Below are 24,980 nucleotides of genomic sequence, written 5' to 3'. Positions count from 1 at the left end.
GAATCAAGTAAAAATTAACCTTTAACATATTTGTTCCTTCAAAATAAAGGTCCTTGCTTATTTCTTGAAACTGCAGCTATTGTTATAGAATTCTAATTTCAATTATAAGATTATAAATTGAACTAATGTCAGGCTCAAAATCTAATCCTGGCAACACAAAGGGAAAAAGGCCAGAATAAAGTTCATAATTTAATTAAATGAAGCATCTGTGGCTTTTCCCACATATTAGAAGAGAGAGTAAAGAAATCAATATTAGTAAATTGGTAGTTTCCTGAAGTACAGGTTACCTGCCCAAAGAGAACTTTGCATACCAACTTTGTAGAGGGTGGAATGAAATTTTAAGCTTTCTGTTGTTAGTACATTAACAATAGTGATCCTGATAATTTTTTTTCATGTAAAAGGGCTATGTCTGAGGGTAATGTTGAAGTTAAAATGGTCTGGACTGGTTACTTGAAGACTTTCCTCAGGAATTAGAAAATTTTAAGAGTTAAAGATAATCAGTATAGAAACCATTCTGGAAATTAGAAATAATATACTTATTACAATAATAAGAACAACACCTACTTTTTTTTAGGGTTGCAACAAAAACAGATTTACTATGAACCTAATGAAGCTTAAGCTTCAGGGTCCCTCACCTGCATGGGAGGGACCCTGTAAACGTTCTAGGTGGAGAAAAGCCAGGTTGGGATCAGCAAGCGTGTCTAGGTTAGCATTCTAGTGAATTCCCTAAAGAGACCTCAAAAGAAAGGGACCTGAATCTCCATAGCTACAGTAATTTTCTGTGTTTTTTTTCTCATTCTAAGTTAAATATTCACTCTTGTACCAAATTTTGTATTTATGTATTATCTATTTACATATTTATTATTTCCATACTTTTACTTAGAGAGAGCTGTCCAGACTGTATAAGCACATAAATCCACTTCGGTCCTACAAGCTTCTCGAGTGCAGTGACTATATTTTGTTCATAGTTTTCAATGATGACCAGTGCAGATCCCGGCTTAGAATTCTTGTTGAGTGTATGCCAACTATGAATCAGGTAGTTTTCTGGACACTTGGTGATAATACAACCTCTGCAAAGTAGGACTTGTTTTTCCCATTTCAGAGAAGAGGAAGCCAAAGTTCACAGGGGCTGGATAGTTGGTAGAGCAAGGATTTGAACCCCGGCCTTTCTAATTGCTTTACTACATCATCCGCATTCTATATGTCCCACCATTTCTAAATTTTGAAGCTGTAGGGGAGTGGCGATTGATAAGAGCCAAAGATATACAGTTTTAATTATATTTTCTTTCTGCTACACTTGGTTATTAAAAGAACTAAACAGTCTTTTAGTCCTTTAGAATGAGGATACTATATCCCACCCTCTAGCATGCTGAGAGGAAATTAATCCATGTATGAATTTAGGATCACCTAGAAAGGTTATGGAGGACCTGCCAGTAAATTTGTGAGGGAGGGCCAGGGTCAGAAAATCATGTCCAGGTGCCTAGCATAGTGTGTGGCATTATGTGTCAGTCCCTGTTCCTCTTCCTCGAATCAGCAATGTTGGTGTTGGATATCGTCCTCATGGGGGTCGGAGGCTAAGCGAATCCCTTAGGGATCACCTCTACACTTGAATCTTGACCTGAGGATGGTGCTCATTATGCCACTGTCAGTCTTAGATGGAAAGGGCAGGGCTATTGTGCTTGCACAGTATTTAATGCAGCACCACCTTCAAAAAGCAATAACGAAATTAGAACTAGAACTAGATCTAAGTCCTTCACCTTCTAGTTCACTGTCATTTACAAGATATCCTGCAATTATGTAATTTGAAACACACTTTCATACCTTAGAACAGAAGGTGACTGACAGGCTGTGAAAATGCAAGGATATGTCACATACATGACATGAAATCTGCCAGAGGACATTAGACTGAGAAAACCATAAAAACAAAACAAACAAACAAAAAAAAAAAACAAAAAAACAAGAACTAAAATATAAAGTTCAGTTATTCTGAATTTCATTATAACTAAAGAGTATTTAGTTTTTAAAAATTATTTACTCCATAATATGTTGACATTCAAAACAAGGTAAGGGTGGTTAAAAGAGAGGCATACAACACATAGGATTAACAGGACAAAAGAACCAATAACAGTTAGGCCCAGCCATTTATTTTAAATTTAGTCACATAATCTCCACTGAAGATGCAATGCTACCTCTGTGCTGGAAACAAACCTTCTCCCAACATTACGAGCACCATCCACTTCCACCATTAGATTCAGAGTAGAGTAAAGGCAGTATGCTAAACAAGGGGCAGGACCAGTATTCATTTAGACATGAAGGGAAAGGGGATATGTTTACAATGTGTTATCATACAACAATACAAACATGATCTCTTTAGTCTCTGTCGGCGTATTCTAAAGAAATGCGACACTAAGGAAAAACAGACTAGTTATTTAATAAAGCAAAATTATTCTGCGTTAATAGTAGTATTTACTGGGAATGGGAGAAGAATGTGTTTTCATCCACTATTATAACATCATCATCATCATTATAAAAGATGATGACACTTTGCAGGACATATTACATTTACATGTACTATATCATTTAATCCTGTATATCAACATGTTTTGCAAAAGAGTAAACTGAGACTCTTAAAAACTTAAGTTACTTTCCAAAGTCATTCAGTTAGGAACAGTTCACAAAATCTGAATTCACATTCAAGTTTTCTGGTTGAAGTTCAGTTCTGGGAGTTTATCCTAAAGATATACTTGCACATGTGCAAAGTGATCTATGTGTAATATTCTTCACTGCACCCTTTGTTTGTAATGGCAAGAGATTAGAAACAACCCGGGTGTCTGTAATCAGGAATCTGGTTAAAGGCATTATGTGCACCCACGCATCAGTGAAGAAGCTTTCTATTACTAATGTGGAAATCTCTAAGATAGCTTAAGTAAGAAGAGTGATATAGTATGCCAGCTGATGAATAAGAAAGAGTGAGAATTTCAATATGCATATGTATTTGCTGCATTTTCACAAATTCTTGGAGATGTAAAAACACTAGAGAAAATGGACATTACCTGTTTGCTATGTGTGTGAGAGTTGGGGGTGAGGGTGGATGGGAGGTAAGGTAGGGGTGAGACTTTACTGTATACCTTTTTTATTATTTTATAATTTTGAAATGTATTCATGTATTATATATTTTTAAAAATAAATATTTGAGTAAATAAAGTTTTTTAAAAAAGATGCCATGCTAATCCACACCAAAGCAAGGTATTGGTGGTTGGTTGGTGTATGGGAATCTTGTATTTTATGCATGATTGTTTCATAAACTCACAACTTCTCTAATAAAAAAAGATGAATACAATAAACCCCTAATTTCAGATAATAATAATAATAATAATAATAATAATAATAATAATAATAAAAAGATGCCATGTTAAGAAGAATCAAGCAATAGTCTCACCAAAGTACTAAAAGATCCTGGCTTTCACTAGCTTCAGAGTTCCCCTAAATGTTTTCAAGTAACACTACTGGATCATCCATGGACTGCCTTGATTACTTCTTTGATTCACTTGTTACTGGCAAATAAATTAGAAGATTTAGATCTATTCCCAGCATTCATGTGATATTTCTGCAACAGATCTTTTTAATGTCCAATAGTTATAACTATACCTTTTTCTAAATAGACTATTTTCTAATGATGAGTTTTTTAGTAAATTTTTTTATATGCAATTACATGACTTACTTTACACTATATAGAAATGTAAAGATTCCCTCAATTCATAATTTCAGCATATCTAGCACCATTTCCATTACATTATTTTCTGATCCCCAGTTAAGTCTAATTTTCCAAGTATGAGAGTGTTCAAATCGTATCAAGCTGTTTAAATAGGACCACAGTATTATTCTCTGAGCATTTATATTACTCCTGTTAATCATTCACTCAAGTATAACTTTTTCTGCTTAATGGTTAGAAAAAGTAAATAGTGCTCTCTTGAAGGTTTTAGAATACTAATTTGTAGTCTACAAATGAATGTTTTACATTACTCATATCTGATGATGGTATTCTGGTTATAGAAATTGTCTTTGGCAACTGTGACCAATAAGTTTTCATTTATTCAGATTTGATTAAAAAATCTATACAAATACTGGTTTTGACTTGTTTCATCAGTATTTCCTATACTTTGTTAGAGATGTCTTAGATCCTGATGGGAGATGAGTTGGGTTTGTTAATGTAGATACTATGCATTATGTAATTCAATGAATAATTTCATGTTAACTAATTTACTTAAATTCTAGATGATATTGCCAAGGGCACATATATGTGACTTAGTATCACTTTAATGGAGCACTAAAGTTTCGAGTAAATAAAAATTCAAATCAGAGGACCAATGAAAAACCCCATAGTTAATACATGAGTCAGAGGATAAACGGTTCATAGATTTCATGGACAAGTAAAACGTGATAGATTGTTTCAGCCTTTAAAACAGGCAAAGTGAAGTCAAATATCTGTTGGGTTGGCATCAACAAAAGTGGTTGTCATGAGTTTTGAGGCTGTAAGCAGCTCTTTTCATTCAAGTTAGGTAGCTGATTCATGTTTACTAGCATGAATTCAGACAAATCAGGTTTGAATTTTGGTTTCGACACATACCAGCTGTGAAAACTTCAGCAAATTTCTCTGCACCTCAGTTTCATCAACTGTAAAATGGGTGTAATAACACCTACCTTGAAGAAGTTGGTATGAGAATTAAATGAAATAATATATGAAAAAGTACCAAGTACGGTTTCTGATACAACTGTAGGTGTGAAATAAAGTATTCTTATAATAGTTAAGAATAGTATGATAGAATGTAAAAAATATCTGTAATATTTGTCTCAATCCTTCACTTTTCTTTAAGAATTAAAGACTATTTTCTGTCCTTTCTTCTCCCCTCTTCTGTGCTATTTATTTATTTATTTATTTATGTGGGAGGGAAAAGGGGTGGTGGAAGGTAGAAAAAATAAGTTTAAAAAAAAAAACTCTCTTGTTTTCTGTCTTTCATTGACAGATAAGCTTGAGCTAGTTTTTTGGTTGTAAAACTTGGCAAAATTAATTTTGATATGTATCCTCTTACAACTCAACTTTAGCAAAAGAGTTTTTAAAAATACCTTTTTTTTCCCATGAAAAAAAAAAAAGATAATCCTTGATGATTTTGCTTCTATTTAACCAAGACAGGCTAAAAAGTATCCTGCTAGTATTACCATTTCAAAATGTTACACTTAATCTTCAGTATATTGGTGTGTGTGTGGGGGGGGGTTGGGCAGAAGAGTCTTATAAATGACATTTAATCTGTTTAAAACTGCCTATGAAACACTGTAGCCTTCTTGATATTTGAGAAAACTTTTGTAGCAGTATGGTGGAAAGGAAGGCTTAGCTATTAGTCATGTGAATAGTGACTTTTTCACAACTGGCTGTTACAGTTTTAACATTAAATTTTGATTAAGAATTTTGACAGAACCTTTAAAAAGAGTACTATGTAAATATGGTTATTTTCTTTTAAATATAAAATATTTTTCTTATTTTATTTTTTATTATGGAAATTGTCATAATACACAAAAATAGAAAGAGTAATATAATGAATCCTCCTGTATTTACCACCCAGCTTTAATAATCTTCAACATCTTGCGGCTTCTTTCAAGATTTTTTTTAAAAAGTTTTATTTACACATCATACCAAGATGAGTTTTTAATGGTAAAACTTTTAATAGAAACATGTATACATAATTTCTTTGCCTGTTCTGAAAAGACTCTTAACATTTATTGTAGTGTGTGTGTGTGTGTGTGTGTGTGTGTGTGTGTGTGTGTGTGTGTCTGCGTCTGCAGCACACTTCTGTTCGATTGCTTTAAGTCCTTTAAATGTTTAAATCCTATTTGGGACAAGGTAGTATCTTACTTAAATAGAAAGCAATCAATTTTTTATTGAATACCTAACACATGCCCAGGATTTTGCTAGCTTCTCTAGGGGAATGATACCAAGAAGTATTAAGTCAAAGTCTTCAAAGAAGTGGAAAAACAGGGAAGAAATGCAGTCTTGTCCCAGGCTTAGGAACAAGTTGGTGAGGCTTTGCCCTAGATTAGGATTTCCCAACATTTCTTGTCCTGAGAGCCTCTTTTGCAGTATTAAGCAATCTCTTGAAACCCTCAGGAATTTAAAAAATCAGTTCATCATTTGTATGTGGCATACAAAAGTGTTGACATTTATTTTATATAAGTACATTTTAATAAAGCTCATATTGTAAATTTTATTTAAAAGATTAAAATACTTATAACATGAATTATGCATATCTAAAATGCTCACTACCCATGAACGTCAATATTGGCATTTTCTTATTTAATAAATAATGCACATTATTTAAGTTATTTTCATTAGCGAAGAAAAAGCATTTTATGACAAATTGTAAATGACAAATTGTGTGTGGTTTTAGGACTAAATGCATACTAAAATGCAGAGTGAAATTTAGATATTCAGTCATGTATCCCAACATCAGTTACACCCACTTTTTTTGGGGGGGGGGGTATGAGGCATGACATTATGTGGAATACAGATGAAAAATTTTAATTTTAAATGTTATATATTTATTTTAAGGATATTAGAAAATACTGGTTTCTCATTTAAAATAAGATAAAAAGTTTCCTTCAAAATAAGATTTCTAAAGAAAAATGTTTTAGTAAAAAACAGTACATGTGGAACTTGCATATGCAAAACATACACACACACAAAACCCCAACATGAGGTGATAAGCAAAATAACAAACTTTTGTGAAATGTGGCATCAAAAATCAATAAAAAATGCCTTTGTAACATTTTGTTTGAAATCTGTATGTTGCTTTGAAAAAAGGACAAGTTAAAAATAAGTTTAGTGTTTATTTGTAACTTAGCATAAAAAGGAGACGGTTTGGGGCCACTCGAAGTATTTCATAAATAACACAACACTAATATAGATAGTCTTTATTTCCAATTTGTGAAAAAGTCAAACTAGATAGAACCATCAATCTAAATGCTCTTTTAGCATTTTCTAAACATTGTTTTTCCTCTAAAAACATCCTGATGAATTTTGAGTTTGTGTATGCAACTTCCAGATCTGATGAAAATCTCTTTGAGATAAATTTGTAAAACTATTATCATTTTTCTGCCCCTCGTTAACTGATTATATTTCAATGCCCTTGTTTTTCTGTTTTGTGTCTTCAACCAGGTGTCTATTATGGGTATAAATGTGTGGTTCTCAATGGGGGGGGCAATTTTGCCCTCCAGGGGTGGGGGTAGGGGAGGATGGGCTCCTGACATCTGGTGGGTAGAGGCCTGGGATGCTGTTAAACATCCTGCAATATCAGGACAGCCCCCCACAGCAAAGAATTATCCAGCCCCAAATGTCAGTAGTGCTAAGGTTGAGAAATCCTGGTATTAACAGTGTATGCCCATGAAAAGTAATAATTTAAAGCTATGAAGTGGCCAGAAGTGTCATGGGAGCTGGCAGTATTCAGGGGAGTAATGAAACTGAAGGAAACACCTTCTTATAACCAACCCCCCACACTCCCAACCTCAGAGTATGTTTCCTTAGAGGCTCTCAAATGCTCCGTTTTAAGGAGGAAATCTGTACAGTTAAATTACTGTGTGTATTTATTGACTTAAAAATAGAATGGAAGCAGACACCATGACTGCCTTTACTAATGTGAACCCTTGGACACCTTATGGATCCTTTGCTGCCCTGAGTGTTCAGGGACCGAGATGGAGGGCATTTTGAGAGTGTCCTGTCTTGTCGTCCCTATGGTTTGGTTACCGAGCCAGAAAATTGCTCCTTTTTGCTTAAGTCAGTCATAACCGAAAGAGTACTGTCTAATACACCACCAGATTAATATAGGCAATATTTCAAGAATTAGCAATAATGTGATGACATATGAAGACTGAAATTGAGATTGGTTCTTTGACTACTGGGTTACAGATGGAAATCCTAAACTATGCATTCAATAAACATTTATACCTAGCATCTACCAAATACTGTACTAGAATGTTCTAAAAATAGTCATGGTGATGAATACACAAATATGTGACAATACTCTGAACTGTTGATTCTATACTTTGGATTGATTGTATGGTGTTTGAATATATCTCAATAAAATTACATTAAAAAATACTGTGCTGGATGTTGGGTACTAAAGGTAAATGAAAAATAGTTTTTCCTTTCAAGGAAACTTAGTCTGGTTGGGGAGACAGAAGTGTCATACAAAAGCAGTGCTATGACGGAAGCAAGCACATCTTGTTGTGAGAGCCAGGGGGAGGGGTACTTAACCCTGAAGGGTCAAGAATAGCTTAAAGCTGGTGACTGCCTGGAAGGAGTCTTGAAGGACATTCGATGAGCAAAGCAGGAAACAAAAAGGGACATTTCAGCAGGATAGAGCAAGTTGGTGGAAGCTGGACGGAGAGAAAGAGCAAGCTAAAATTAAGACTTTGCTGTTTCACTATGGTGGAGTGTGGGGTGCAAGGGGGCTGTGTTAGTGGCAGGGACAAGAGAGTGGCCAGAGAGGAGGCTAGAAAGGAGGCTGGAGGTTGTGTCAAAAAGGCCTTGGTGAAATACTGGAAATTTATCCCCAAAACTTTGGTTGCCACTAACGGATTTTATGCAGGAGAGTGTCACAATGCATGTTAGAAATGTCACTCTGTAAAATCAGGATACTAATAGGTACCTGGCATGGCCATTGCAAAGATTATAGATAATATTTAAAGCAGTGATTACTGTAATTAGACAGGCCAAGCCAGAGAATGCATGCTCATTCTATTCCACAAATGCTGTGTGGAGCATCCATTAATATGTGTGTTATGAGGAACTTTTACCTGAGGCATAGACTCACTTTAAGGTAAATCTCCAGATCTGCTATAAAGTGAAATCTAAATTCCATGTGAGTTTCAAGACCAGTTAAACCATTCAGATTTCCTCCAAAGCAAGACATTTTGGACTGAGATGGAGTTCTCAAGATCGTTCTGGAACTAAGAAGACTCCAACAGGAGCTAAGAAATCTTTTCAATGTCTGCATATTGGTGAATGAGGTGGTCTATCTCTATCATTTTTATACTAGGCTTAGTTAACTCAATAAATTGCTCTTGGATGAAAAACTAATCTGAAAATGTTTCTTTAGGATCACAAAGTAGCACCATAAGGAAGAAACAATTCCTTGAAACATAAAAACAAACAAACAAACAAACAAAAAAAAAACAAGCTAATATTTTCTATATCAAAGGAGAAACAAGGAGGAGATAAACAAGTTTACCTCAGGTTACCAAACCATTGCAAGATTTCTTTCTGGTGCTATAAGTCACTGGGTTATGAAGCAAATTTCACTTTCTGGCTCAGTTCACAGGAACCCTTACACCATTTACTTAGAGTCATGATTTAGAAATTTTAAGAAGATGAAAGAAGTTGCTTGGAAAACACAATAATTAATAACTTTAATCCTTCAATTTAAAACAAAAAATTTTATCTCACTATTGAAAAGTGATAATTTTGTGTTAAAAGACAGAAGCTTATCTTGAATTAGAGGGAAGTGAAAAACATCTGAAAATATAGCATTTTGTCAGCTAAGTTTGGAATCAATATTGATTTGTTACTTAAGACTTTTTCCTGTTTATTTTTATCATCTAGCCAGTTTTTAAGCCTTTAAATAAATCCAAGAGAGGGAGAAGGGGATTTAAACTTTTCACTTTCCATCTTAAGATTCAATCTGATTTTAAAATAATTTACATGACATGTATTGTTTTAGTACTTTTAAACAGCCCTATAAAAGGAATATTTCTTCTAACTTTTATATGTGTAATCTTAATAACTATTAAATAACTACAAGTTATCTCCTTTTTAAGGTCTTACTTGCCAAATCAAAGCATATTCACATATTAATGGTATGTTCTATATACAACTCTATTCAAAAATGTGCGAATGAGCTTGAAATCGTAATGCAATCTGTTTACTGCAAGGTCAGGTATGACTGAACCCATAATACAAATGTTCGTGTAAAATAATCTAGAAAGTTAAAAAAGAAAGGAGGGTTAGCAGATATTTTTGCATGTAAAGAATTGACATGGAGTAGTTTTCATTTTCAAACATTTTTTTCTATTTCTATATATATAACATTTTATTATTAAAATTTTTAATTACTTCCCCTAGCATATTCTGTAACTCTATTAATAAAACTTTTAGCTTTTTTATTTTCAAAATGCAACAGGTGGTCAGAGTAATTTATTTTTCCCAAGTAATCGATTTGACTTAAAAAATTAAACCTAATTCCAGATATTGGCAGACTCAATGTGAGGCTAACTAAGTCTCTTGAAAATTCTGAAAGATTACTTTAAAAAAAAAAATTCTTAAGTAAAAACATTAAATGTTTAAATTATGTGGTCACTTATAAATCCCATATTTACAACAGCTGAATTTTACTGTCACTTTGGGCAAGTTATTCAACCTTACTAAGCCTCAGTTTCCTCTTCTTTAAAATGGGGGATAATAATAGGACCTAATTCGTAAGATTGCAATGAGGATTAAAGGTGATAATACATGTAAAGGCTTAATGCAGACTGTGGTACAGAGTAAGCACTCAGTAAGTATTAGCTAATATTTTGCTTGCATTCTCACTATTATTTTAATAATATTAACATTGCCCAACACAAACTCTAGTTTTTGAAATATACTGCTTTAAACACTTAGTAGAGCAAATACTTCCCAACTTTTATATTACTCATTTAATTTTAACTCCCAGAAAAACTAATCTCATCTTTTCTGCCACATAACACAGACCATGAAGAGCATTTATTTTAATCCCTGTATTAAATATGTTTGTTAGCTAACATTTATTTAGCTTACTATAATTAAGTACCTCCAAAGAAGAGCAATACTAACAGCAAATATATATATATGCACAATGGTCTTGCCTTAACATAATTCTGAAATGGTTATGTGTTGTCGGAAAAGGGTTTCAACAATTGCATTTGTAAAATCCTGGTTTTCCACAGAATGAAAGTAAACTCATATTCTCAAACTCTAACCTATAATTGTGGATTAAAAAAATAGTATCAGAGTGCAACTTTCGAGGAAACAATTGAATTAATTACATTAATAATAGCTTAGATAAATAGAACATTCACCATTTTAAATATGAAATTTGAAGACAGACCTTGTGAATTAGCCTAAAATTAGGTGGGTTGATTTCAATAAAAAGATAATCATTTAAGCAGAAGGTAAATTACTTAGTGTTTCCCTCTAACTGTGCTCCTTACATTCTGAAGCTATGATATGAAGCCAGCTGTACAGTACCTTGATCAGATTGTGTCCCACAGTGTAGACAGCTGCTAAATTTCCCTTTTCTCCAGGGGCATGCACACCTGTCCCGTACCCGTGCCAAGCAACTAGATACGGGTTGTGAATTGTAATCCAGTATTTGACACGGTCCCCAAACGTCTGGAAACAGTATGTGGCATAGTCATTGAAGATATCTATTATGGTTTCATTTTTCCACCCCCCATATTTTTCTTGTAGCTCCAAAGGCAAATCCCAATGGTATAAAGTAACTACAGGTTCAACGTTTCTACGTATTAGAGCGTCGATAAGAGCATTATAGTACTGGAGACCTTTTGCGTTGGCAACTCCTACTATTCCATCAGGGAAAAGCCTTGGCCAGGAAATTGAAAATTGATAAAAAGAAACTTCTAAAAAATCCAGGGCTGATAAGTCTTTTTCCAGAAAAATGTAACTGTCAGTAGAACCATTCGTGCTATTGACATTTTTAAGGTGTGTACTGGTGAAGTGATCCCAGATAGAGTGTCCTTTTCCATCCTTCTTCCAACTCCCTTCCACTTGAAATGCTCCAGTCCCAACACCCCAGAAAAAGTTTTTAGGAAAAGTGTCATAGAGAAACAGCTGACTTTCATTTACCGGACTAAAATCAGGATTTTTTGACCAGATAGCTCTTCCGTCGCCAGAGAATCCAGTAACAGCTCGTAGAAGAATAAATGCCGACAGGATGACAGATCTTTGCAGTCCCCCGTTGGACATTGTTTTCCTGTAGCGTATGTTTCTTTCATCGGTGCTGAAGAAAATCCATTCATTCCCTGGAGATCCTGCCGCACAGCCTGGCTTCATTTACCACTAACTGCTGGACTGTCTTATCAACGCTTCAGTAAAAGCTTGAGATTGTAAAGCTCTGTCAATGATTAGCTTGAACTGTGAGACTTAGGATGGGTCACGGAGAGCGACGTAACTTGAGGGAGGTGACCCTATTACAGTCACCAACGCGGTTGGTTCTCTCCCTTTATGGGGAAACAGATGAAAATGCATGGTCTGCATTACTGACAATGGTCTGCATGTGTAAGTAAAACACTAATAAACAATGACTGCAAATGAATAAAAATGCCCTATTTTCTGTGCAGCCTTTCATTATCGGCCCAAATATTTTCTGAATGTTTTGAACACGACGGAATAAGGTATATGCTTTTTTATTTTGTAGTTTTTGAGTAATTTCTTATTTGACATTTCAGAGAAACAATGCAATATAAAGTAAATAGCATTCTTGTAATCAATCAAAAGAGCTAGAAAACAAAATATTACTCTCACAAAAATTATAACACATCTAAGAATGATCTTAATAAATGTGATCTATTTTTAGGAAATTATAAAAATATACTGATAGATTTAAAAGAAGACTTGAATGAAGAAGTACAGCATTTTCTGGATGGAAACACTGAATGTTTTCCAATTTAATTTATAGATTTGATGCACTTTTAATCAAAATCCTCAAATCTCAAATTATTGCAAAATTGCAAAAATTGAATTAAAGGATAAGTAGGCAATAATTACCAAAAAAAAAAAAATCTGAAAAAGAAAATAGTGAAGGCATAGAATACCTTCTGATATTAAAACATAAGAAACTACATCAATTTAAGCAGCATGATTCCAGAATAAGAATAAACAAATATTTTACAGAATTTATAGCCTCCAAATAATCTTAATTTTTTTTTAGTGTTTTTAATATTTGAGGTATTACATATTAATGAGAGGCAGTGATTAATACTTTAGTCTCTGGAGTCAGACCATCTGCATTTAGATAAGGCTATGTGACCTGGGACAAGTTATTTAACCTTTTCTGTACCTCAGTTTCCCCTTACATAAGAAAAAGCGTATTAATAATAGTATCTACTTCATGGATTATTGTGAGGATTAAATGAGTTAATACATGTAAAGTATTTAGAACAGAAACCGGCACATAGTAAGTGCTCAATAAATGTTCTTATTTTTCATATGAAAGGGAAAGATTATTCAGTAAGTGATGCTGGGAATTAACATAAAAGACACTTTGTTCTGGCCCCTGCCTACAATTTAAGCTTGGTTTCTCATTGGTTAATTATATACGGCACCCTTCTCTGTAGCCATAACAAACAACTTACACATCCTGCTCACTCTTGCCCTGGTGACTTGGTACTTGTTGCTGTCTCTGCACTGAATGTCTCCCCACTTCATCTAGCTCATGTCTACCTATTTTTCAAAACCCAGGTACCTTCTCTGGAAAGCTTTTCCAACTCCCCAGTTTGATTTAGCTGGCTCTCCTTTGTTCCCATGGCAGCCCGTGCTTTCTCTCTTAGGACCCTTGCCACACAATAAATTATTTATTTAGATCCCTGCTCAACTGTGAGCTCTTCATTTAGTTATTTATTTTTTGAGGCAGAGACCATGACTGTTGGGTGTCTAGTAATCACTAAACAGATATAAATTGAATGAATGAAGTTACCTATAGTATGCTATGTATACCTTTATCACTGCATTTACCACATAATCTTGTAATTGTCTCTACTAGATTATAAAGATATCTCATCTAAATTTGGACTATCGTTTAGCCAAGTAAATGCTTAATAATTAGGTATTGAATGAATGGAGTTGGTTCAATTATTAACCATTTATAAAAATCTTAAACAGTAATAATTTATTTAAACCTTCACAAATATATTTAATTCAAAAATATATAGCCACAGAAAGCTAGAAGAAAGCAGAAGTAAATATTGACTTAAATAAATATATGGTTTATGCATAATCATATGATGACATTTATATATAATATATAAAAATTGAACTATAATTAAAATATATGAAAAATTAAAAAAATTGAAATGAAATAACAAACTAGGAAAATATTTGAACAAGTCTAGATGACAAAGGTCAATTTTTGCATAAAAGTTCATGAAATCATTAAGAAAAACAATAAATCCCTAATGGATAAATGGTCAAACAACATGAATAAAAAAATGCACAAAATAGAAAATGCAACTACTTAGCAAATAAAAAAATTAAAAACTCACCAGTAATTAAAAACACATATTAAAATAGCTATTTTCTTTTGTAAAATCAGCAAAGTTAAAATGATAAATATAAAAACCAGTGTTGAGATTGCAAGACTGCTGATTGAAATGGAATGTAAATTTGTACAATACTCATGTAAAGCAATTTTCCAATACATAGTGAGCCTACATTTTTTTCATGTTTTGATCCAGTAATTTCAGAAATTTATCTTAAGGAATTAAAATATAAAATAGCTCTCTGCACAGATATTTTAATATCAGCATTGTTTATGGCAGAGAAATTAGAAATAATTTAAATATCAGTTCATAGGGGAACAATTTTATAAACCATGGAATATCCATTTGAAGAAATTTTATAGAGTCATTAACATTTTAAAAGTATATGTAGTGACAACCAAATGCTTAAGACAAAAATTAACTGAAAAAATTAGGACAATAAATTGAATAATCAGTATGATTAAAATAATGTTAGAAGAGCAATAACCAATACTTAGAATCATAAGAAAATACTCACATTTTACCATATTGTGTTTGCTTGGTGACCTATAGTTTATAGATTCTTTCTTTTACATATTTATTTTTTATTTTATAGTTTTAATTAAAAAAGAACATACAAAATAAAAAGTAGTTACTATCAGATATAAAAGTTAATTAACAAAGGTTTAGTTTTGTAAAGTGTACTGTGTATATTTGCTAGCAGCCAATAATTTATCATTAATCTATTTCAGATTTCATATGAAAAAATAAAGAAAATGGATAATTGTCAGGGCAAGTTCATTAAGCTGATTAAATCAGGAAATAAATATAAAACAAATATGAAGAAAGTTTTATGATGACAATGGCTTAATACTGAGACATAAAGAATTCTCAAGTATTTTGAAACATTTAACATAATTTAGTGAATCAGGATAGGGGCTTCATCTAAACAATTAAATATTTATTGGATGTTTTACTACCTCAAAGGCCCATATTAGGTCCTGGAGGAGAATATACAAATGCAAGGTTTTGTGTACCTGCCCTCAAAAAACTTACAGTTTAGCCAAGGGAAAACAATAAAAACCATAAAAATATCTGAGAATACGAAACAGTATCTCCCAGGTACCAAGCAAGTAGGACAGACATGCACACTCTAGGAATTCTATATTCAAAACACCACTTCATATTGCTTTGTACAGTGACAGAACTTGGCAGCTGGGAGGGGCCTTAGGGGTCATATAGTTTAGTTCTTTATTTATAAATGAGGATTTTCAGAAGGAGACAGTAGAGGTAAGAATTCATTTATTTCATCATTCATTCACTCATTCAACAAGTGTTTATTGAGTACCTTCTCTGTGACAAGCACTTGGTTAACTGTTGGGATTTAAAAGTGAAGATGATGCAGTATCCACAAGTCTTATCGAAACACGGGAGGGATTCATAATCCAGCTTGGTGAATGTGTGTGTGCGTGTGTGTGTGTGCATAGGTATGTGGGTGGAAGGGTAGAGTAGGGGTGCCTGAAAACTCTGAGTTGGGTCCTGAAAAAATGAAAAATGACAAAACGTTAGCCAGAAGAAGGGAAGAGGTAAAGAGGGAGGGGAGGTTGGGGAAATCAAGGACACACTCAGCGGCTATCTCCAAGCCCTTGCCCATCCCCCTCCTTTTCCCCTGCTACTTGTTGTTTGCAGGTGTTTATGTTTCCACTCTTGTTTGTTTGCATGGAGATGTTTGCCGTTAAATCATTTTTTTTGTAAATGCAATTTTATTGAGATATAGCCACATAACATACAATCCTCCAAAGTGTACAATCAGTTGTTCACAGTATTGTCACATAGTTGTGCATTCATCACCACAATCAATCTTTGAACATTTTCATTACTCCAAAAAATAAAATAAAAATTAAAATAAAAAAGAACATCCAAAACATCCCATTCCTGTCCTCCCTCCATTGTTCACTTACTTTTTTTAAATACAGTTTTATTGAGATCCATTCACACATCCTACAGTCATCCACAGTGTACTATCAGTTATTCACAGGATTATCATACTGTTGTGCATTCATCACCAGAATCAATTTTTGAACCTTTTCCTTACTCCAAAAATAAAATAAAAGCAAAAAAGAACACTCAAAACTTTCCATCCCCACCATCCCACCCTGTTGGGAGCTGTTAGATCTTAATCAACCCGAGCTGCTTGCCAGGGCAGTCAACTCATTGGCAGAGCCATCCCCCACTCCCCAGTGTATAAATGCTCATCCTGCAGTAAATACAGGTGTCCCTCTGACGTGAAGAGAGGTGTGCCCAGCAGTTTGCCTCTATGGGGTGCCAGCCACAATTGGTCCCTCACTCCGACGCAAAGAGAGGCATGCAGAGATGCCATCCACCAACCCTGACTCAAGCAGTTGGCCTCTCCAGGGGGCCAGCCAAAGTGGGATTTTTTCCCCTGCTCTTTTGGACCCTTTGTGCTGTGCAAGCATAAGGTGGTCAGTTGCTGGGAGCCTCTGCTGTGTCTGAGCCTGTTGCATGATGTACCATAGAGCAACTCACTCCACAGGTTTTGGTGCAGCAAGCAGGGTGCATGGGGAAATATGGAGTGGGTTGATTTTCTGATGGTTCTTTTTATCAAGCTATCGTTCCTTTTGTTATATGCTATCTGGATCATCTTGGGCAGCACAGTACTCACGGCTCTGTGGCTAAACTGAAAGGTTGTCTCCGTCCTTTGGGGGAAGGGTGGCGATAAATGGGATTTTGAAAATTCAGCCATGGAGGCCAGGGAGTTGGCTAGCTGGTTCCCCACTGAGATCAATGATCTGGGGCTTCCTTGCCCGGCATACACTCCCCTGGCTCACGGCGTCTTATATCAATTCTCATTTTGGAGCCAAGCACATCCGCACTCAGGCCACCCAGACTGATCTTGTAGCTAGTGTGAGGCCGGTCATTATTCAGGAGACTATTAGAACTGAAAATGAGGACCCAGAGGTAAAAATGAAAGTGCGAGCTTTGATGGAGAAGGAGATATGGGATATGACAGATAGGTATGGACGGAAGCATGGAGAGAATCTGTTCTCATGGCTTTCCCAACTTTACAGTGATAGTGTCACTGCCACCCTGATCAACCTGTCTGAATGGAGGGGTCTTGGCCACTTTGCATCTACCCCATCCTCCAACAAAATCTTAGCCAGTTGGAATTAAGGGAGGAGGAGGTAGGGGGTGGGGGTGGAGAGGGAACGGCCGACAGTGCAGACGCAGGCACTCCGTGGCTGCAGCCGATTTGACTGAATCCTTCAGGGAGCCAGAAGAACATATCCCACTCTGGGTGACCTCTCCTGAATTCCAACTAGGCCTTGGAGTAATGAGGAGGCAACTGTGGTCACGCTGTGACAGCTGAGTTTTGGAGCTGGGTGTTGGTTTGTGGATACTTCGCTCCCAATGGAGGGATTTAACCCCTCACCAGATTCCCATTTCGTAGTGGGTCATTGATGATTTCATTAGAAAGGGTTCTGCCCGACCCTCTCCCCACAATCCCCAGATACAAGCAGTAGAGAGGGAGGAAGATCCTGAAGATCTCCCACCTCTCCCTTTTGGCCCCAGGAAGGACCTCTTTCCCCAGACTTAACTAAATTGAAAATGGCCTAGGGGTGGAGTCAGGGGCCCCAACCACTCTCCCAGGAACCAAAGGCCATGTATTCCAGTGCATTACAATTTGGAGGCAGTGAACAAACCTTTATGATGCTTTTGAATACAGATGCACAGGTCACTATCATTCTGGGAGACACAGAGGGGAAGGGATGACAAATAGCATTAGGAAGCTTTGGGCATTCCACATGAGTATGCAGACGGAAGATTACCACTACCCTGTGGGTTGGCCCCTTCAGTCCTTTGGCCACCCCTGTGGTTGTGTTTTCCACCAGGATATGCATTATAGGAATTGATATCCTGCACCACTACACATTCCAGTGACTCCTCCATCTAACAAATTCTGGCTGTCATAACTGGGCAAGTGAGAAGCCACGCACCCCCAGTGTCCCCACCTCCTCACCACATTGTCCAACAGCAGCAGTCCTACCTGGTGGGGAAGGGACAATACATAAGTCATAAAGGATCTTCTATCTGCAGGTGTCCTCCACTCCACTATCTGCCTATAATAGCCTGGTGTGGCCAGTGGAAAAGGTGAGTGGAGTGTGACAGCTACTATAGACTATTGGTGTTTGAATGTTGAAGTGTCCCCTTTGGTGTCCATGGTCCCAGGCATTGTGACTCTCATGGAAGACATTATGGCCTCCACCAGCATTTGGTATGTGGTCATTGACCTGGAGAATGCCTTTTTCACCATCCCATTCTGGGAGGAGGACCAGGATCGATTTGCTTTCTAGTGGCTAGGCTGACAGTATGCCTTCACTGTACTGCCACAGGGATATTTAAACTCCCCCACTATATGCCACCAATGGATGGGACAGGATTTGAGTAAGCTACCCCTCCCCAAAGGAGACCAGTGTTTCATTTGTATTGAAGACATCATGTTGGTGGGCAAGAGTGAGGAACAAACTGTCCAGGAATTGCATGCACTGCTAAGTGGACTTTGACAGTCCGGCTGGGCCATAAATCCCAACAATACAAGGCCCAGCCCACCAGATCACTTTCTTGGGTAACATATGGCCCGAAGCCCAGTGCTGGATTCCTCATCCCCTACAGGACAAATTACTGTCCCTAAAATCACCTACCTCCAAAAGAGAGGCCCAGCAGTTGATTGGGCTATTTGTATATTGGTACCAGCATAGTCCTCATTGTGGTATCCTCTTGGCCCCCCATATTGGGTGACATGGAATGCAAGTATTGTCTACTGGGGAACAGAGAGGAGCAGGTCCTCTAAGAAGGAAAAAAGCAGCTGTTTCAGCCACTCTGCCTCTAGGACATTTAGAACCTGGATCTCTGAACTACAAGTTCTGCCACCTGGACCCATGACAATTTGTCCCTCTGGCAGAAGGAGGGAGCAAAAGGAATTTGCAGACCCCTGGGCGTTTGGACCAAGAAGTTCCCAGAAGCAACCAAGTGCTACTCCCTACCTCAAAAGGAAACTTCTGGTGTGCTACTGGGCCTTGGTGGAAATGGTAAGGATTACCAAGAATTCTCAGGTCTTCCTGAGGCCAGAAATCCTCATTGTGTCCTGAGTTCTGGATAATCAGATCACTTACCCAGGCAGCGCCCAACAACAGAGCATCATCAAATGGAAGTGGTACAATCAGGATCACACCCGCCCGGGCCCCAAGGGAGTGACACGTTTGCATGAGTGGGTGGTGGAGGACCCCATGACAGTGATCCTGATACAACACCAGATGAAGGCCCTTCCCTCCCTGCAATGGCATCCTGGGAACCTGACTCAAGGATGCCTCACCAGATGCTCAACACTGGTTCACTGATGGATCAACCAAGCTGAAACCTTCTGGGATCCTTTGAGCAGCAGCTACTGTTTTCCTTGCCTTGGGAAAACCATATACCACCTCTGGCACTGGAAAGAGTGCCCAATGGACTGAACTTCGAGTGGTCCTCTTAGCCCTTGAGCACTCGGACTCAAGCACCCCTGTGTACCTATTTATGCCTCATGGGCTGTTGTCAACAGCTTAGCAATCTGGTCATTTTCATGGTGGGAATGTGATTGGAGAATCAAAGGTTCCCAAGTGTGGGGAAGGGACTTTTGGAAATAACTGGAAAGGTACCATCTGTGTTACCCATGTTGATTCACATGGCAAGGGCCTGTATCACAATGAATGTCATTGGAATGCACTATCCACTCAATGATGGGCCCAGATTCACAGAATTCGATGGACCTTCCACATCACCCACCACCCACAGGCAGCCAGCATTGTGGAGAACTTCAATAGCCACCTGAAAAAGGAAGCTTCTACATCTCTTACTAGATGGACTGTCTGCCTTAATCAGGCCCTCTGGAAGCTGAACTCAGCTGTTTCACAGATGGGAAGCATGGCCTTATCCTGCTTCTTAGCACAGAGAGGGGACAAAGAACCCAGGCTTTGCTGCGCATCCATCCTTGCACTCATCAGGATTAAGATGGGCTCCAAAAGGGAGCCCAAAGACACACAGTTTGGGACTCTCCTTTCCAGCTCCTGTCAGGAGACCATACCACTTTTTACCCTGTAACACCCTCCACGCAATTCCCAGTATGGTGGAAGGTTGGGGCCACCAGGTGGAGGGGCAGGATGCTGGAAGCAGGCCTTCAAGTGCTTAACACATGCAGGGTGACAATCCAATGGGCTGGACCTGTGGGGCCTGACACACACATGCTGGAAGTTAGTGTGCATCACCTACTCCTTGTTGGGCCACTAGTTCCTTTAGGAATGGTAATGGGATACCTTTGAGGGAGGTCTCCTGACAACTCCCATCTATCAGAAAATGGGCTGGAAGATATGGGTAAGACACTCAGATCAATGGAGGTTATAGCTCATGGCAAAGGACAGACAGACCAAGTGGCCTTAGAGGCAAAAGATAAATTACCGCAGATAGGCCAAGAAAAGTGTTTCCCACGGGAGGTGGTTGCACAACCACCCTGCCAAGACTGGTTGCTACTCCCTGTCCCTGTTTCTGCAGATTTGGCCCAGCAGCTACCTTGGAGGAAAACACTTTTGTCCAGCTCATCCAGACCAATATGGTGGCAGGCAGCCTGACTGACTGCTGGAACTTCCATCTGAACTCTCTCTCCCTTTCCCCTCTTTGTCAAGTTTGGATTGCCACACAAGGAGCTGTCTCACATTTGCACAAACATCAGGGTCCTTCATTTATGCTTTGTGTCAAAGATAACAGCACAGCCTTTGGTTGTGTACCCTTTGTCCCCACACCACTGGACAACCTGTCAAGATGCAATGGAACTATCAAATAACTCAGACATCTTTCTTTGGGATGACCAGTAACTCTCCATAGGTGAATAGGTGATCTATCTGTGCCACTCTAGGGTTTATCTTCCTTTGTAGAGGAAACAAAATCTCCACTGGTTGGTCTACTGCCTGCATAGGTCATTGGACAGACAGGATAATGAACCCTAGGATTTCTGACTATCCTCTTGAAACAAGCCCATTGGTTGCAAAATGTACAAACAGTTTCTAAGTGGAACCTCTTCACCTGGCTTCTTAGGAGTTGGGGAAGATGGATGTGGCCATTACTTCAGACAGGCCTGATCAACCTTTTTTGGAATAATGGTATGCATAGCAATCATCAAAGCCCTCCTAATGTCTCTGCCTTCATGCCTGAGGTAGGAGGTGAACTTATGTTTTGACAATTAATGTGAAGGAGGGTAGGCTAGGCCTGGCCAAGAGGCCAAGGCACAGACTACCGGCATAATCAGGGACACACTCAGCAGCCATCTTCCAGTCCTCACCTATCTCCCTCTTTTCCCCCTCTTGTTTGCATGAGGTGTTTGTTACGTTTCCACTCTTGTTTGTTTGCATGCAGGAATTGGAATGTGTGGTAGTTTGAAGCTGTATATACCCCAGAAAAACATGTTCTTAAATTTAATCCAGTCCTGTGGGTGAGAATCCATTGTAAGAAGGACCTTTTCATAAGGTTACTTCAGTTAAGGTGTCTGTGGCCCAGCCCAATCAGGATGGGTCTTAATCCTATTACTGGAGTCCTTAAAAGTGGAATGAATTCAGACATGAGAGAGAGAAAGTCACAGGAAGCAAGAAGCTACATCAATGGAACCTGGAAGAGAAGGGAGAGACCAAGAGATGCCACCATGTGCCTTGCCATGTAAGAAAGGAGCCCAGGATTGCCAGCAGCCAGCCCCAGAATGCCATAGTCTCTGGAGAGAAGGTATCACCTTGATGATGCCTTGTTTGGACTTTATTTTAGTCTCAAAACCATAAGCTAATAAATTCCCATTGTTAAAGCCAAACTATTTCATGGTATTTGCCTCAGCAGCCCAGGAAACTAAAACTAAAGTTTTCATTTGTGCATGTTTGCATGCAGATGTTTGGTATGTTTCTCTTTCGCAAGAGACCACATGTAGCCAGTGGAGCCATTAAATCTGCTTGCCAGGGCATGAGGGCTGCTCATTGACAGAGCCCCCTCCCTCTGAGGTATATGAAAGTTCATCACTTAGTCAGTGAATGTGTCCCTCATCTCTGATGTGAAAAGAGAGTGCAGAGCTGCTATCCACCATCGCTGACCCAAGCAGTTGGCCTCCCCAGGGGACTGGCCAAGACAGACTCTTTTTCTCTGCTCTTTTGGACCCTTTGTGTTGTGCAAGCAATAAAGTGGTCATTTGCTGGGAGACTCTGTTGAGCCTGAGCCTGTGCTCCCATGATACATTGTATAGTAACTTGCTCCACAAGGTTACTAGGCTGGGAAGATGGAGTAGCATATTTGAAGTCCCAGAAATGAAAAAGTTTAGCAAGTAGTTCAGGACACCCAGGTCATCAGAGCTAGTAGGGAATTATAAGAAATGAGTTTGTAGAGATTAGCAGGGCCAGGTCATAAAGGACTTCATGAATCATGTTACTAGAATTTGGGCTTTATCTTGAAATATAGGAAGCAATGGAAAAAATGCTAAGCAAGTATAAAAGTTAGAGTAATGTTGTACAAATAGATCCAAAAGTACAGTGTCAAGGTTCAAATGTAAGGTCTTTTGTCACAAATGTACTATTCTGAAGCATGGTTTCCCCATTGGAAGGTGACTCTTCTCCACACAGTGATTCAGGGATCCAGGCTGCTTATGTCTTGTGACTCATCTATTGCCTCAGGTCTCTCCATCATCTTTATGCAACAGGTAGAAGTGGAAAATGGGAGAAAAGGCACACATATCTCTTAAAAGCTTTTTTGACTAGCCACTGGTAACCCCTAATCTTCTTTCTGTCTCTATGAATATGCCTATTCTATACATTTCATATAAATGGAATTATACAGTATTCCCCCTTTCGTATATGGCTTATTTCACTTAGCATGTGTATTAGTTAGGGTTCTCTAGGGAAACAAAATCAACAAGAGATAGCTATAAATATATCTATGAATACAAGATTTATAGAAGTGTCTCATTGTGCTGGTTTGAATATATTATGTCCCTCAGAAAAAGCCATATTCTTTGATGCAATTTTGTGAGGCAGACATAAATTAGTGGGGATTAAGTTGGAACGTTTTGGATTAGGTTGTTTGCATGGAAATGCACCCCAGCCAACTGTGGATGATGACTCTAATTGGATAATTTCCATGGAGGTGTTACCCCACCCATTCAGGGTGGGTCTGAATTAAATACTGGAGCCATATAAATGAGCTGACAAACAGAAGGAACTCAGTGCAGCTGTGAGTGACATTTTGAAGAGGAGCTACAGCCAAGAGGAACACTTTGAAGAATGCACAGAAGCTGAGAGAGTAGCTGCGGATGAGAGACAGTTTGAAGATGGCCGTTGAAAGCAGACTCTCTCTTGCTCCAGAGAAGCTAAGAGAGGACAAATACCCCAAGTACAACTAAGAGTGACATTTTTGAGGAACTGCAGCCTAGAGAGGAATGTCCTGGGAGAAAGCCATTTTGAAACCAGAACTTTGGAGCATATGCCAGCCATGTGCCTTCCCAGGTAACAGAAGTTTTCCAGATGCCATTGGCCATTCTTCAATGAAGGTACCCGATTGTTGATGTGTTATCTTGGACACCACTTTTTGGCCTTAAGACTGTAACTGTGTAACCAAATAAACCCCGTTTATAAAAGCCAATCCATTTCTGGTGTTTTGCATTCTGGCAGCATTAGCAAACTAGAACACCCATGCAACTGTGGGTATGCAGGAGTCCAAATTCCATAGGGCAGGCAGCAAACTGGCAACTTCAATGGATGTGTTCAATGAACTCCTCAGGAAACAAACTGGCAACTTCGACAAACTCCTCAGGAAATGCTTTGCTGGTTAGCCAAAGAAGTGAAGGTCCTCTATCTGTCTCACTTAAAAGTCTTCAACTGATTGGATTAAATCCAGCTGATTGCATTCTCTCATTGTGGAAGACACACCCTTTGTGGATGTAATCAGTCACAGCTGCAGCCAATTGACTGAAGATTTAATAAACCAGCCTTGTGATTTATTAAGCAGCCACAAATGTCCTTGCAGTAATGGTTAGGCCAGTGCTTGCTTGACCAGACACCTGTGTACCATCACCTGGACAAGTTGACACATGAACCTAACCATCACAGCATGTTTTCAGGGTTCATCCATGTTGTCACATGTATCAGAACTTCATTCCTTTTTTTTTTTAAATGCAGTTTTATTGAGATATATTCACACAACATACAGTCCTTCAAAGTGCACAATCAGTTGTTCATAGTTGTACATTGATCACCATAATCAATCTCTGAACTTTTCATTACTCCAAAAAATAAAATAAAAATTAGAATAAAAAAGAACATCCAAAACATTCCATTCCCCACCTCCCCTCATTGTTCATTTACTTTTTCTCACACTCATTCCTTGTTTTTCTTAACTTTATCAAAAAATTTAAAAACAAGCAATAAAAAAACATTTCAAAACCAAAACAAAGGACTAAGAAAAAACATATAACCTAAAATAACTACATTGCTTCCAACATGTTCCTACTCTACCCCAAGAAAAATAGACTATAACTCAACAAAGGAATAAGAAAAACAAATAACCTAAAATAACTACATTTCTGCAAA

General features: G+C 37.8%; 1 protein-coding gene across 1 annotated transcript in view; it reads right to left on the bottom strand.

Annotated features, from left to right (window-relative positions):
* Window positions 1-12,136, bottom strand: part of KLB (klotho beta) — a 34,290-nt gene extending 22,154 nt beyond the window's left edge. Inside the window, exon 1 of the mRNA XM_037829611.1 lies at window positions 11,312-12,136. Within this exon, the coding sequence (XP_037685539.1) occupies window positions 11,312-12,136 (825 nt within the window). The remainder of the gene's footprint in view (window positions 1-11,311) is intronic.
* Between the last annotated feature and the right edge of the window lie 12,844 nt (window positions 12,137-24,980).

This window comes from Choloepus didactylus, chromosome 3 (genome assembly GCF_015220235.1).
Source record: "Choloepus didactylus isolate mChoDid1 chromosome 3, mChoDid1.pri, whole genome shotgun sequence".
In the NCBI taxonomy this organism is placed as follows: domain Eukaryota; kingdom Metazoa; phylum Chordata; class Mammalia; order Pilosa; family Megalonychidae; genus Choloepus; species Choloepus didactylus.
The sequence above is the reverse complement of the archived record's forward strand: the minus strand, read 5'-3'. Positions and strand labels throughout refer to the sequence as shown.